The sequence below is a fragment of the Sinocyclocheilus grahami genome, unplaced genomic scaffold (assembly GCF_001515645.1).
Source record: "Sinocyclocheilus grahami isolate Dianchi unplaced genomic scaffold, SAMN03320097.WGS_v1.1 scaffold876.1, whole genome shotgun sequence".
Classification (NCBI taxonomy): domain Eukaryota; kingdom Metazoa; phylum Chordata; class Actinopteri; order Cypriniformes; family Cyprinidae; genus Sinocyclocheilus; species Sinocyclocheilus grahami.
Genome location: NW_015506055.1, coordinates 1,344,504 through 1,361,165, shown reverse-complemented (window position 1 = coordinate 1,361,165; position 16,662 = coordinate 1,344,504). Strand labels below are relative to the sequence as shown.

Below are 16,662 nucleotides of genomic sequence, written 5' to 3'. Positions count from 1 at the left end.
GAGTGAGTAAATGATGACACAAGTTTTTGGAGTATATTTTTGGGTGAAGAATCCCTTGAATTGACAGTTCATCTCCTTCATGAGAACAAAACATATCTGCAAAAATTTTCCCATTTACACTTCTCTGTTTCCAAATGCTTGGTAAGACTGCGGTGACTGAACTGAACGGGGCACTTGATGGGCCTGCACGCTCCCGCCATCACAGCAGCTCCATCAGGGCCGTTACTCGCAGCTCTCTGGCGCCTCTCGAAGAGTGAGCTTGTAATCGCAAAGAGATCATCGTGGACAAGGTTCTCATCCTTTTTAAGCAAGGTCATTGAACTATTCCTCATATATTGTCCCTGCAATGATCAAATGAGAGTGGACCGTCGCAGATGAATGCTGTGACTACTGCGCGCGAGGGATGATGATGCTCGAGCACTATATTCGGTTCCTTTATTTTTGATATTCACACAGTTAATTAAATGAGTATTTCACTGGCTAATTTGCCTTCACTGTTAGGACCACATGTTGACCACAAATCAAATCTAATTTTCTTTGGGCTACCAGTAAACTGATAAACAAACGTAATGATAAACACGTCTGCACGAACATCTAAAATGCTAAAAAGGTTTATGAGATAGTTGGGTTTAGGACTACTATAGCCATCATTTGCTCAGAATAAAAACAATAGGGTAGAAGTCATGTCCCCACCATGTTACATAAACAAAGTGTGTGCCTGTTTGTGTGAGAGAGAGAGAGAGAGAGTAAAGGGAGTCTTCTAATTATATTGTCTAAAACATTTAATAAAACTGCATGTATTACCCTTTCCAGACTTCTTCCGCGTGAGGGAGCGTTATTTCTACCATTCCTTTCAAGTACGCATTCTTCAATTAGAATGCTGTTCCCGTCGCCTCCCACTACTGCCGTATAATTAGACTTGAGAGATTCAGCTAATTTCTCTCTCTCTCTCTCTCTCTCTCTCTCTCTCTCTCTCAGTTCCATTCTGACCGTCTAATTTCACCTCAAAGGCATATTTTCACGGTGTAACTCGCTGGTTAAACAAGGCCATATCCATTTGTTAATTGATGCAATTACGCATTTCTCGTAATGGTCGCGTAGGTCCCGAGATACGCATCAATCAGTTTTCTGTTGACCTGCCAGAGGTTCTCTTCACGTCTGCCGGGACTGGCCCTCTCTCTAATAGAGAGAGATGGAAACATCATCGCAATTAACACCAGGTCGGACCTCTGATCGGTCAGACAGATGCGAGCAAGGGTCCTGCAGATCCCTCCTCAGTTCATTTGCTCATCAGCGGGGTAGTGTCTGATATGTAAAAAAAAAATAAGAGAGGAATCGAGACCTTATCTAGGCAATACCGATAAATATATTTTTAGATTTATTTATATCGATAAAAATAAAATATAGTTATGATTACATCTTTATGAACCTGAAATTATTGTACATTAATAAAAATATTGACGGGGACATTAAGGAGAGCATGATCTAACAGGTATTAAAACGCTATTTGGCATTATATCCTCATTTTCATATGAATATCCTTAACATTCCCAAAGAAGGTGAATGCTTATTAAAATTATATAGAGAGAGAGAGAGACTATTATTTAAAAAAAAAATGAAGAACGATTTATTGTTTGTATTCATTCTATCGCTTTCAGCAAACCCAGTAATACTTTCTGCGCTCTAAGTCTTGGAATGCACTAATGTTTCAAAAGAAAAGGAAAAAACGCTGAGGGGACAGGGGTGTGCAGAACACACCTCAAGAAAAGCGCGAAGCATGGCGTGATTGGCAAAGACATCATTCTATCCTCGCCGTCCCGGGATTAGGATGACGTCACACTGATACCCGTGCATGGAGGACCTCTAAAGAACTATAGAGGCACAAATAATAGCACAACCACAAGTTCATATCTTGCAAGTCTTACGTTATCCTTTAAGCTTTCTACAGCTGTTTAACAACAATATTTTTGTACTTGATGAAGCTTAACTCTAATTTCGCATTTCCTTAAGGGGATTATCTATACATATAAAACTAGGACTGGCGTAAACCTCCTCAGTGCTTCCCAGTTAAGTGCAGTCATCTATTATTGAGCGAAAGGCCGACTGTGGAAATGTGTGTAAGACGGTGGATTTGAAGTAGATTTGGTTTCAATCGATCAGCGGGAGAAGAATATTGCGTATGGTAACAAAAGCAGCAGCTATGTCTTTCTCTCAGTTTGGATATCCTTACAATGCTACTTCTCAGGTAAGCATGAAAATTGTATCTTTTTCTCATGTAGATGCTTAATGAGCGCGCACACCATAGAGTGTTTTTTCCGCACATTCTGTCATAATCTCTGGACCTCAGTAACTAACACTACTAGGTAGCAGCAGATTGTTCTGTCACTAAGTCCTAAAGTAAAGTTAGGAGATATCGTGGGGTTTGTCAATATTTATAGTAATGGGTTATTTGAATTATAAATGACCTCACGTGTTGTTGTAAACGTGTAAATTACCTTTACAGTGTAATTGTACAGAGTGAGAGTGAGACTCCTCCCTTTGCCGTCTGTGTGTATAAACGAATTAACAGATAACGGACAGATATTTTTGACAACATAACTTACAATCAATTATAGTTTACTTTAATGTAAAAACGACGGCTATATTGTTAAAAGACGCCGCGCTTGCTGCTGGTTAACTTTGTTACTCTGACTCAAAACTTAACAGAAAGTTTTACTTTCAGCTTTGACAAAAACAGATTTTTTTTTTTTTTACACCAAACATATAAATCAACCCACAAGCAATAACGTTCGCCTATTTTTTACGTAAATGCTTATGGACATTTCAATAATTTGTACAATAAATGCCTCAATTAAGTCAAATTAAAGTACACTTCTTATCTTTGTGCACAAAACGCATGGATGAGAATAAAATACAAGCGGTTTCAAGCGAGTTCGGTTCTACGCAAAGCTTCTTAACGTCGTCTTACCTTCATTTTCTGTTTTACTAAGGAAACTGTGCGCATGCTTTGTAACGCAAATATAAAATGACATGTCTGTCCACAATTTTCTTCATGCAGTTTTTCGTGTCGGCAAACCCCAGCACGACTTGCTGCGATTCGATTTCCAGGTCGGTGACGGAAGGATCGAGCGCGTCTCAGACCGCAGCCTCCTTCTGCTGTCCCTCCTATGAGAACCGGCTGCTGGCTAGCACGCGGAACGAGCTCAACGCCGCGCTCGGGATGTACGGCTCTCCCTACGCAGCAGCAGCGGCCGCAGCCGGTCAGAACTACGCCAATTACTTTCCGTACAGCTCCGACCCCTCTGCCATCTACTCCAGCCTGGTACGTGTAGCCCTCTCATCAGATATAGCGCGGGTCCTCCGTTCAATCGATTGACTCATTCAAGTCACGGCTTGTTATTGATTATTTTGGCTTGGTAAGAGGACCATGCTGTCTAGCTGTCGGGTGTAATAACTTTGAATAATCAGACGAAATAAACAGAGAATGAAGCGACATAGTCATCTGCTTGCTGTAAAAGGCCCTACTTGGTTAAATTTGGAATAAATAAAGAGAAATGTGTGTATAGCTTAATTATCATGTAAGTGATAAAATAAGGTTACAATTTAAGGACAGTAAGGAGATAAAGTGTTGTTTCCACTGTAAATAATAAATGTCCTTACTCGGTGCCAGTAATATATGGCAGCTATATCACATTTTAAAATGTGTAGTTTTTTATTTATCTTTAGAACCCACAATATGAAATCAAAGAGGGGTCAGGCAGTCTTCATGGCACTATAACCCAGCCCGCTGCCTACTATTCATATGACCACTCACTGGGCCAGTACCAGTATGACAGGTGAGATTTGTATCTGTCCCACTAATATGATATTTTGATATGTATAATGCTTTGCTTTAAATACAAATTCTGTTAACCTTTTAAAGACGTCACATTTTAATTTCATTCAGGTATGGGACAGTCGATTTTAATGGGTCAACCCGGAGAAAAAATGCCACGCGGGAGACAACAAGCACTCTTAAAACATGGCTTTATGAACATCGGAAGAACCCATATCCTACAAAGGGTGAGAAGATCATGCTGGCCATTATCACCAAAATGACTCTCACGCAAGTGTCTACCTGGTTTGCCAATGCTAGAAGGAGACTAAAAAAAGAGAACAAGATGACCTGGTCCCCCAAAAACAAAGCAGGCGATGACAGAAAGGAAGACCTCAATAAGAGTGACCCAGACTGTATTACCAAAGGTACCTCATAACACTTCTCAGCTAAATTAAATTCTGTAAATTAAAAGAAAAAAGTATTAGACTGTTTGTAAATGCATGTGAGTGCCCGCTGAATATTTCTCACTGCTCTTGCACAGACTCCAAAGACAGTAAGGATGAGCGGGACCTGCAGTTCAGTGACCTGGATGACATAGAGGACGAGGACTGTGACAAGCTGGACAGTGACTGTGAGAAATCAGGTCAGGATGACCTCTCGACTTCCTCCCCTCCAAAGAGAGACTGTAACCCTGACCTCCCTCTCCACTCAAACTTCCCATCTTTTCCCTGTGGTCTAAAGAGTTTGGGGGCTCTGAACCCTGACTACCTGGATCCTCTGAGCTCCAAACCACAGCAGCAACAGCCCTCACCTCAGTCCACCTCTATCAACACTGTGGCACTCTCTCACTTTGAGGCATCGGAGAAGCCTCGTATCTGGTCGCTGGCACGTACAGCCGCCGCAGGGGTTGTATTAGGCACGCAGCATGGTGGAGATGTACGGACTGGGCCTGTGGACTGTCAGATGCAGGGAGTCAGGTTGCCCACAGTCGGAGGAGTGCAGTGTGGGGAGCTGAAGGGCCTTCAGGACCCTACCTGCCTCAGCAATACGGAAAGCCTTTACCCAGAAGGACTGCAGGGGATACACAAGGCATACAGTAGTGGGAGCTACAAGACCCTCCAGCTTCACTCTTCATCCTATCCTGGACTGACAGAATCCTGCCAGTATTCCTCAATGGAAGGTACAGCCTTTCTGTGTTTACAGAGCTATAGAACAAGTCCAAGTAACAATCATAAAGTTTCACAAGGTTATCAGCTGTTTGTAATTCTAAATGCTAGTCAGCTTCTGGTGTAATATTTCAATTATTCAAAATACCTTATTTTTTCTAACTAATTACATATAGATATGCAAAATGAAGGATATTAATTAAATACAATGTTTGTGTTTATTTGAGTATTGTTTGTGTAGTTTACTGACAGCTGTGATCTCTTGTGTTTGTGTACAGGCTTCGCCAGTGCAGGAAAGACAGAGACAGAATCCAGTGAGCTCAACAACACATGTCCAACAATCCAGGATGCCAAAACCACTGCATTCAGACCTGTGATGAAGAGGTGAGGCAGGTGAGCATGAGTGAATATGCTTATACACACATTAACAAATGAATTTACTGAACCCATTATGGCGGTGTTTGTATATAACTGATATCTCTCATATAATGACCAGAATTAAATTAGCATTAACACATTGCATACTTAATATGTAAGAAAATATGTAAATGTATCTGCAAACTATTGTGTATGGTTACAGGTTTTTCGAACAATAAAAAGAAAGAAATCCAATCTTGTAGGATTACATAATATCTGTCACCCACAGTCTGCATTCAAGTAATGCCATTACACTACTCTCTAGTAAAGTATCTTTGATAACAGTAAACATTTGTGCTGTGCAGCCATCGACTAAACTGATGAACATTATTGGATTGCTTTGGCTATTTCAGCTATATTGCACAACTAAAAAAAAACAGCAATGTATCTTTCCATTTGGCATCTGTTTGTGTGTTTGATTTGAGGTAATGAGGAATACATGTCCTCTGTGTTCTGTAATTCTGTGTCACAAGGATTTCATCACGCAGTTATCCAATATTATCTGTCATTTTCACCTAGCCTAACTTTCACAATATCGCCTTATTCTCATACATTTCCCTTCTCTCTCTGAATTAGGACTGTGGAAATGTCAATAAACACGGGGACATTTTTAGGATCTACATTATGCACTATGGAACAGAGTCAATGAAGAACTATAAGCCCATGGCAGCAGACACTTGAAATAGTAGCGCGATGAATATGTGTGCTCTTTCTGGAACTGTGAAAACTGGAGGCAGCCATAATTTTGCACAATATGATTTGAAGGTGTCAATAACTTTATGCAATGTTTTGTCTATGTATGGGAATAAATTGTGATTTCTTATGTTTGCATTGGCAATCGTAGTTTAGTAATTCTATTTATCTATTTATTGTTTGATTATGCATCTGCTTTATTTATCTGTTACCATGTGTCCTCTCGAGGTTTTGTTGTGTGTTACATTTATTTCTCTGTGGTTATGTGCTTAATGTTATGTGATTTACTTTTTTTGGAAGCTGGTGTAAAATTTATACAGTCAGTCTTTTTAGTTTTATTTACCTATTAACAATAAATGAGGTGCGATACTGTGCTCCTGACCAGTGTGCTATGTTTATATCAAGAAACTGTGAATAAATGTCATGTTGTTATTTATAAAATATTTTCTATGAAATAATTTTCTCATTTTTGTTTAATGATTTCCGTTTATAAATTAATCCATACAGCTTTATACAGTTCAGTTTATCCTCTTGACTCCATGCCTAAAGCCGGGACGTTGTTAGAAGGTCATGAATTCAGACGCGGACGTGAATGGACTCAGTAAGGGTGTGAAAGAAGAGTACACCAGTTGCACATTGTCATTATTTAATGGGAATTGGCATCAAACACTTTGTTACTGTTCAGGCTCAGAGAAGCAGGACTTGGTTATGAATGCAGCTTTGTCTCCACCGCGCGCGAGCAGGTTCATCAGCATCATTCGGTTCTGAGTTAACAACGAGGTCACACGGGAGCATCCATACCATGAATCGCGCATCAAGTGTTTTGATGTTGATCAGTCAATTGCTCGAACTAGCGTCCCTGGGGATCTTTAAGCACCCAATTAAACTAGTAAAGCAATGGTTGGGCTGCTTCAAAACCACAGAGAAAAACATTTTCCGTTTATCTACAGTGTTAGACTATTTCCCTATGGAGTAGGCAAATAGCTCGGCATGCTTAATATCGTATTAAACTGATGAAAAATATAAGCCAAAAAATGCACACTATCACGCTTCTAATTCATGTCAAGATTGATATCGTGTAGCTGCTTTAGTGAAAAATAAAACAAGCTCTATTCTTCAAACTTTTTTTTTTATATATATAAAAATGAGATCTCGTAAATGAGATTAAAAAAAAAACTAGACTAACGTGATGACCTACTGGTCAGGGTCCAGTAAATTAAGCCGTCGAAAGAGACATTATTTCAGGACGGATTGAAAGATTAAGGCATGTAATAACAGTATTAGGTCTATTCAAAGGCGCTGTGGTCAATTTGTGGTCGAGCTGAAAAGAGGTCGAGCAGACTGTCGATGTCACTTGTTTGCGGCGCAGAATTCCTCAAAGGGAATTTAGGTTGACAAAGATGCTCATGATATCGCGATAAAAAAAAGGTGAAAACGAGTTTACTTAGGGGAAAATCTAAAAAGATCTTATGTCAGCAAAAAAAATTATAAAAAAAGGCTATGGCCATAATACCACATAGTTAGGCTAAATAATGAGACAGTCCATAAGTTTTTTTTTAAATGTACACAATAATAATAATAATAATAATAATAGTAGTAGTAAAATACGCCACAGTATTGTAACATAAATGCTTGCATTTCATTCCGTATGAGAATACATTTTTGGGGGGGGGTTGAAAGCTGTAGCTACAACAGTTTTGTTGCTGATAAACGCAGGCAAAAAAATATATATATCAGAGGCCTGACACCACGCAGTTGGCATGCTTTGCCTCTTATTCCTATATTTTTGTTTTATTAAAGGTCAACGGACTATCATTTGGATTATCCCTCAGGATCTCCGCTACCAAGCAATCTGTCCAACAGGCGAGATCTATTTCTACAAATCTCTCTAAATATAATCTCTCAAAATCATATTCTGAATACTGTTTTGATTAAAAAAGAAAAGAAAAACAAGCACCGAGATTGGCATGATGCAGAGTAACATGAACGATTGAAAACACCGTTGTGTAACGCTTAATAGCAAAGTCCAGCTTGCTGTCCCACATATGATCAATCACTTGACCTGCAACACAAATTCACACGAGAAAAAAATTAAATAATGTGAATTATACACTCCTTCTCTCGGTATAGAAGCGGATAACGCTGCTTTTGAATTGACAAGTGTCACACAGCTTGTGCATCGACCGCATAAAGACGTTTGCCATGTGTTAAATATTTAAAGCAAAGGTAATTAAAATGGGAGCTGTAAAGAAGAGCTGCCAAACATTATTGAAGGTAATGATGCATGTGCAATGGGATTAGTGCGGTAACGCTATACCTGAGGGAGCCGGCAATAATAGCATGGATTCCTGCCACAAAGCATCAGGCTCATACTGCAACTAATGGATCAATTAAGAGCCTGTCTTACAACAGGTTTACACCATATTAAATCTAGACCAACGAGGGCAGAATAAGACTAAAATGTGCTTTCGCGTTAAAACGGGGACAGACAGTGAAATGTGTCCTGTATGTCCTACAATGTGTTATTCCCTTCAAAGAACTGCATCCCTGATTCTCTGGGTACGTGGCTGTTCAGACTGTGCATTAGTCTAATGAATGGGTGCATGGGGACACATGCTATGCATTATGCAGAGAGCATTGAATGTAAATGGCATTACAATAATGGTCCGTACTGAAAATGCCGAATACACCTATTTAAATTGTTTAAAATGATCACAATTTTACCTGAGGGAGGATAGATAGATAGATAGATAGATAGATAGATAGATAGATAGATAGATAGATAGACAGACAGACAGACAGATAGATAGATAGATAGATAGATAGATAGATAGATAGATAGATAGATAGATAGATATTTGAATAAACACAAAGCAGTGTCATGGCTATAGTCATGTCATCTCACTGTGCTAGTGTGCTAGTTTAATTACGGGCTGTTGTAGCGATAGCGGCCTAATCCAGAACAGATTTCCACTAATCTGCAATAATAAAGACGCGAGAAATAAACACCACCGCATGACGGATAAACAAAAAGCTGAAGGACTAGGCCATCAAGTGTCATTTTTAACGAGGCACTAAATCTGGTCACTTGAACCGTGAAGATGAAATGTGTTTGGTTAAGATTTTGCTTACCACGCAATCAACTAACGGAGACCAGCCAAAGGTCCATACTAGGAAAACATCTTAATAAACATAGGCTACTAAACGTCTTGCATAAAGGTTTGTGTAAAGGTAAGGGATAGATAGATATATCAGTGGTTCGTTACAAAACAATACGTCAATGGAATACGCCATGTCCCATTTTGAGAGAAGAAGGCGCGCGCTTTTGTTTGTGGATGGCGCGTCTGTCATGACCGGAGCTGACGCTTCGACACACACAGCTCTGATCCGCAAGTGTGCAGTCAAACCTCCCGCTGACAGTCTTGCTTCTGCTTTTCAGCTCTTTTCCAGCCCCGTCGCCCTTGCATCGTGTAGCGAGCGACGCGACCAAACAGCAACGCTTCCATTCTAATCAATAAGGCTCAACACTGCAGCACGACAGCTTTGTTTAATATAATGTGAGAACTCTAGTTTTGAGAACCTATGTGAGACCTTAATGTTTCCCAAAGATTAAGACATGCAAAACCATTAGTCAAACATAGAGTTTTTATTTGACTTTTATAAAACATTTAAATCTATGTAAAATCTGTGTACTGCAATCATAATAATATCTCACTATAGTGAATCTGCAATAAGCCTTTACAGCCACAGACTTACGTTTAGAGCAACACTAGAACTGGGACTTTAATAAGTTTATTCTCATTTCCATATAGCCGAAAGGTTGTCAGTATAGCCTACATTTTATGACATGTGAAGGACTCTTGATGCAATCATTTTTATGGATTATGGAGATGTGGCATAAATGGTTTAGATTTTGATAAAGTGTCGCTACTGATGAGCCAATGTTAATCTTTATAATGTTAATTCAAGTCGATCTAAAAGAGCTTTTAGCAGGTGATATCCACAGCCAAGGTGGGATCTGGCAAAGATCTATATCCTGAAACATGTGAAGCAAAGTATTTTGATGTGTATGACCAAAATGAATAATATTTCATGACCAAGGTGGCACAGCTGCTGTGACCCACAAAAGAACATTTTTGGTTTAATATGGGAGCATGACTTATGTGAAATAATACAGATTTAACTGCCACAACTTTATCTACCTGCTAGATTTCAATACAGCAATATACACATTAACCAGACTTGATCATTAGAACGTCTTAAAACAAATGTTTAATTTCATCTTATTTTCTTTTCACTTTATCAAAATGATGATGCTACATTAAAACTAAAACCACATTCTCAGACCATAACATGATACTTCATGGGGATAAAATGTTTAACTGTTCAAACGTTTAACGGAAATATAAATATGGATACTAATACTATATCATGACATAAGGGGAGTTTAATTAAAAATAAATATATTCCTCTTTTATAATGTTTTAAAAGCAGACAGATATATTACTTATGTGAAGAGAATATATAACCACACACTCACTTGCAAATAAACTAGCTACTTTATTTAAGTATCCAACGTTTCGGCAAGAAGCCTCTGTCAAGGTATCATACCTTGACAAAGGCTTCTTGCTGATTTATTCATTTATTTATTGTTCTACCACAGAACTATGTTTCAACTCAGAAAAAAAAGTTTTGTTAAGAAATTATTTGATAATTGTCCTCATTTTAGTAGGTCCTATAAAAAAATTTAAAAGACTACAGCATTTTATTTGTGACATACAAAATAAGCTGTCAGTGCAACCATGAATTAATTTAAATAAATGCTCGATTTGGCACTATACATAATATTTGGGACATTATTCTGTCCTATAGTGTTGAGCAATATTACGTAATAGACAAAGGAGATTTGTTTATTTTTTTGGTGAGAAAATAAAAATAGCAGGAAATCGCAACAAACATATTATACAGATTATACATATAATGCAGATTATACATATTAAGCATAATTTACAAAGTCCAAACTAATTCCTTGGTACATAAACTTTTATTTTTTAGAGTCCCAAGAATCACTGGTATATCATATTGTCTGCTGGCCAGTGAGGAACCTGACTATAATTGACAACACTGCAATTATTTGTGTCAAAGGTCAGCAGAGGGTTAACTATTGAAAATTAGGTTATGAAGGGTTTTCGCTCTCACCTCAGACTGTTTGCTCGCAGAGCATATGATTGTGATGTTAAACCAGCTAACTGGTTCTGACAGAATAGCAATGGTCAATTCATACTAATAAGGCCGAGGATGACAACAACAACATCTCTTACAACAATTTGCCCAAATCCAGACAAAAGAGGTAAAGTGAAGGTGCCATTTGATGTGTCCCATACAGTGCCACAGAGGGCATATGAGAGAGGATCTCAGTAATGATGGCTCAGGGTTCAAATGTTGATGAGGGGGACAATGAACACACTTCATTACATTTTGTCAAAGGGCGCAGTGAAATGTGTGCAGGGCTTTGTTTCTGTGCATGTCTCTCCTCATGGAATTCCTGGTCGCCGATGTTGCTACAAGGTCCTTGCTAATGAGTTTTGTCAAAGATAATTACGGGCTCCTCACGGTGGCCGCAGTGCTCAATGAAAAGCTAGCTTTGTATGTCTTGTGTGTGTGGACAGTGCATTTTCATCCCCTTGCACTCTGAGTGACCCGAATGACCTGACCCTCTCCTGGCTGAGGGCTGCTGTCCTGCAATGATGAAGTCCTGCCTGATATAACACAGGTCTCAACGAACTAAATGTACCTTGAACTAGACTAATCTTACATTATTTCTACATAAACATTATCTTGACTTGGCGTGAGACAATATACATAATATTCAAACATGGAGTCTGAATGTTGTCTTCTCTAGCTTCAGCATAGAGCATACAGTACTTTCATCCTCACTGTGATGCTGACACAAAAGGCTTTCATCCTGCATACTCACCAGGGTTCAGATGGTCACATAGGCCTAAACCTTCTCAGAGACATGGTTTTTGTTCATTTAGAATGTTGGCCTCAGTTTAGCCTTGGTCAGGCACGTGTTCCTCTTTTTCTATTTGGTATAATGTGGAAGATCTGACATGCCTAACTTCATACAAAGTTTTGTCATCATGTCTGTTTAGCTATTCACCTTGTTCTGTTTTGTCTCCTTTTTCTGTGGCTGGTTTTCTAATCACCTTTCAACATCTTTCTGTTTGTTAAGGTTTGTCATAAGGCTCAATACTCACTCAATGCACATCACCTCAACACATATACAAACACACAACTGTTCAAACGTTTGGGGTCAGTAAGATTGTTTTTGACAAAATCTTATGCATTTGTTTGATGAAAAATACAGTAACATTGTGAAATAGTATAACTATTTTCTATTTTAATATATTTTAAAATGCAATTTATTCCTGTGATTATTCTAATATGCTGATTTGTGTCAAGAAATGTTATTGTTATCAATGCGGAAAATAGTTGTGCAGTTTAATATTTTTTTTAAATCTTAGTTTTTTTCAGGATTCTTTGATAAATATAGATTGATATGTTAAATATATCAGAATTTTTTAAATAGAAATGGTTTTTAACATTATAAATGTCTTTACTGTCGCTTTTGATCAATTTAATTCATCCTTCCTGATTAAAATTATACATTTATTTCTTTCAAATATCTTACCGACCCAAAGTTTTGAATATTTATAAATGCATATACATATACATACAAATCTAGAAATCTGAGTGGTCGGTGTTCCATGACTGTGAACTGTAATTACTAAGAAATATACTCGCTGCCTTTTCTACATAATTGTACCTTATGTGTATTTATGTCTGTAATATGTGATAAGACAGAAATGAAGCCACTCCTTCTTTTCAACCCCTAGCACAAATTTAGCTGCCAAAGAGTTGGGTGAGGGAGTAAAGAATTTATGGATGATATTCACAGAATGTTGATGTTTTTTTGTTTGTTTTCTTCTTTGCAGCCTTTCCCCGGAATATGTTATGCAGCACGCATATAACTTCCCAAAATATCTCAAACCAAACTTTATTCTACGAACGTAAAACCTCAAAATCCTGTGTTCAAATGAGAAACGACTATGTTAAACAGATAGGAACTCTTTCGAGTGAATAGTGCAGGGCTAGTTTGGGCCTAATCAGTGGTAGTTCACAGCAGGTTTGTGATACAGTGCGGCTTCTACATGCCTCCCTTCACTCTCCCTGCTAGGGGTCTGCAGCTCTGTGGGCATCTCTTCTGTTACATTAAACTCCACTGCACAAGGTAGTCAAACACAAATTATTCTGACAGAGAGGAATCTCTGCCTACCTTTACCATCCATCAACTTTTATTAGGATGAGGCTGAGAACGAAGGCAAATGTGTTCCATTGAAGAAATCCAAAACTTTTCAGTAATGATATTCAGTCTCCTCGCTGCAGAAGTAACAGTTCATGAAGTTACAGTATAAAACGGTTCTTGACACCCTCATTTCCATAAAAGCTCTGGAAACTTTACCTTAAACTCGTGACAATTATCTGCAACTCGCAGCAAGGAAGGTTTCCGGAGGAGGCAGGTGAGAGTGAAGGGTTATCCTGGTAGCATGGCATTATGACACTGCTTTAGAATCATTTATTCCAGAAGACGGTGTAATCAACAGGGGCCGTTGCAACACGCCTACATACTGTTCTAGCTAGGTAAACAGCATATTCCAGCAGCCTTGGGCACTGAATGCAGACCACACATTGTCACAGCTCACTTTTAGACTAGACTACCATAAAAAAGGCCCATTATGCGTGTGTGGGATTTTTCGCCCAGTTAAAAAGCCCTCTGGGTTGTGGCCAATGACAGAGCATCATAATTATGCATTTTATTGGCCATCTCCTTCCAGCTATGACTGATTCGGTTCCCAACCCTAAACGTTTCCATTCGCCCTTTCATGTGGGCGGGCTGACAGTGCCACAGCTTGCCTGTTTCAAAGGTGGGCTGACAAATATTTACGACCTGATGTGAAGTCACATATAATCAGCTCTCATGAGCTGTTAGAGAGGAATCGGTTATTGGAACACGCTTATCTTTTACATTATAAATGATTCTTTGCAGAAGCTCTTGATGTGGCTGGCCAAAAATAATAAGTGACACAAGAAAATAATAAGTTTCTTCAGCATCATACATAATGAGGGGTTATCAGCAGAGGTTGTTCGCTGAGAAAATGGTGGAAATAAATCAGCGGCTCACTCCCTCTACTGGTTCAAGTTTTAACTGCAAGCACGGGAACCTCTGTAAATAAGCTTCTGCCTTCTACAGGTAGTCTTTTCTAATACTCGAGAGCCAAAAGGGATGATTATGATGACAATCTCGGGAAAGTATATTGTGAAAATATGTATAAGATCAGTTCTGACACTTGACATGCTAGCAAGGAAAGCTTGTGTCATCTACAGCTAGAGAATGCTATGACTATGTATGAAAATAGAATATTTAAAACTGTAAATGATATTTTCAAGACTGACAAACATGGATGAATAACATGAAAAAGAAGCTGTTAATGCAGACAGCGAGCAAGGATGGCAGGGTAAAAGGTGAAAATGAGATAATATCATCAGAACATCAGTAATAAAACACTACTGAAATGCTCTAAGATAACAGTTAGCGGCCTGGTATCAATATGTGTCAACTCCATTTCTCGCATTTCATTTTTCTTATTCCCAGTCATTCCTAATTCTAATATCTCCACGCACGTCTTCTCATGCAGCAGGTTAGAGATGTAGATTTATGACAGTAATATGTTCCTTCCCATGCTTTAACTGTCCATGAGGGCTTATGGCAGGGGTGCATTATCCAAAATACATATTTCCCTCTGTATTAGGAGTTATGGGGATAGCACTCCTCAAAATGAGAGCGATAAATCACTATTATGCCATTAACGGGAACACGGTTCTGTCATTTAGGTCGCACTAAGAGTCTGAGAATGGTGGAGTGGGAAGTGTTTAGATCACTATAGGAGCAGCACGTATTAGGTGGTCCTGAGCTCTAGCTCTCTTCTCCTGACGCTTCTCGCATCTGTTATGCATTTCTCTCTGACTCTGCCTCTTTGTGGTCATTCATCGAGACCCCACGACAAACTAGAAACGCGTTTTCGCAATCTCTGTGGCAGGGGATGCTAGCGTAGAACATATAAAATTTGTTACTAATTTTAAAACTTGGCAAAGGAGGCCACGTTTCTGCCACCCGTTTTCTGTAGACACGTCAGTTGAAGCTCAACGTGACCAAAACCACAACACAAACAGAGCAAGCGGAACAGCAGCTCCCTTTGTGCCCCACACTGTAAATGTTTATAAAAAGGGGCTTTTTAAAACTAACTGGACATAATGACATTACGCTAAACCAGAGCTCTAAAGGGGTGGAGGTGCATTCGCTCTATTCTCATCCTGTACTTCAGAAGCAGATAAAAATGTGCTGTTTAGAAGCCAGACAGAAACGGAAGAGTGGATTGTGCAGTTCTACGGAATTAGAGGCCAAACACTTCAATCTTCTATCAAACACAGGTGGTGGAAATATCCATGCAGTGCTCTTCTGTAGGACTTTGTTCAAAATTGTCAAATAGGACATCTAGTTGCTTCATGCAGTTCATAATAATAATAATAATAATAATAATAGTTGCCAATAAACACTAATACACATGTAACTAGTTAATTACTATGAACTTAAATGTAATAATAATAATAATAATAACAACAATAACAATAATAATACATAAAATATAAAGCATTTAATTTAATGCAATAATAATTTGACCATTTCTATTAGCGATCATAGCTGACAATTACTTCACTACTACCACTACTATTTTAAGAATAATTAATTGGCTATATTTGTATTAGTGATTATTGACAACAGTTACTTCTATTCATTTGTTTCAAAAAGTAATAGTAAAAGTAATAATAATAATAATAATTTAATTAATAAGTTATATTTGTTCTAGTGACTTTCAGCAACAATCAATTATTTTTATTTTTATTTAGGCCTATTTTTATTTATTTATTACATTTCATTTCATAATTAGCTATATTTGTATTAGTGATTATCTGCCATTATTATTGTTGTTGTTGTTCTTGACAACAGAGACTCCAAATATAGAGGGGAAAAACAAATATTGTTTAACTAACACTAACAAACTAACAATAACTTGTTTAACTAACTAATCAATTATTCAAATATATAAAATTCTCAGACAGACCAGTCCAGAGCTTTGAATAAACCACACAGCAGTCCTTAATTTACATTCATTCATGAGCTCTACACCATCACACACAGCAACATTTTTAGAGACAAGGTCAGGGACCCTAGAGGGCTGTACTCCTCTGTGTGTTTGTGTATCTGTCTATCTGTGTGTGAATGTGACTGCTTGTCATGGAAACATATTTGATCCTTGCTTTAATTATTTTGCCCCCACCATCATCTAGTGTCTGGGCGGCCATGTTGGCTCTACAGCAGGTCTGTGAGTGCAGCTGTCACTAGTGGAACTGCACTGACCTCTAGAGACCGATCTCTCCAGGCACAAC

The 16,662-nt window shown here is 38.4% G+C and overlaps 1 protein-coding gene across 2 annotated transcripts; it reads left to right on the top strand.

The window, feature by feature from the left end:
* The first annotated feature begins 1,909 nt into the window (after window positions 1–1,909).
* On the top strand, window positions 1,910–6,366 carry LOC107563500 (iroquois-class homeodomain protein IRX-6-like). Of its 2 annotated transcripts, none has more exons than XM_016248391.1 (7): window positions 1,910–2,245; window positions 3,059–3,322; window positions 3,727–3,836; window positions 3,947–4,242; window positions 4,359–4,997; window positions 5,262–5,367; window positions 5,977–6,366. In XM_016248391.1, exons 1-7 carry the CDS (start codon window positions 2,180–2,182, stop codon window positions 6,047–6,049), a joined length of 1,554 nt encoding a protein of 517 aa, XP_016103877.1. In that variant the 5' UTR covers window positions 1,910–2,179; the 3' UTR covers window positions 6,050–6,366. The 2 variants fall into 2 exon arrangements, with proteins under 2 accessions (XP_016103877.1, XP_016103878.1); XM_016248392.1 differs by having other exon boundaries at window positions 5,262–5,376; window positions 5,977–6,052.
* Window positions 6,367–16,662: the final 10,296 nt, after the last annotated feature.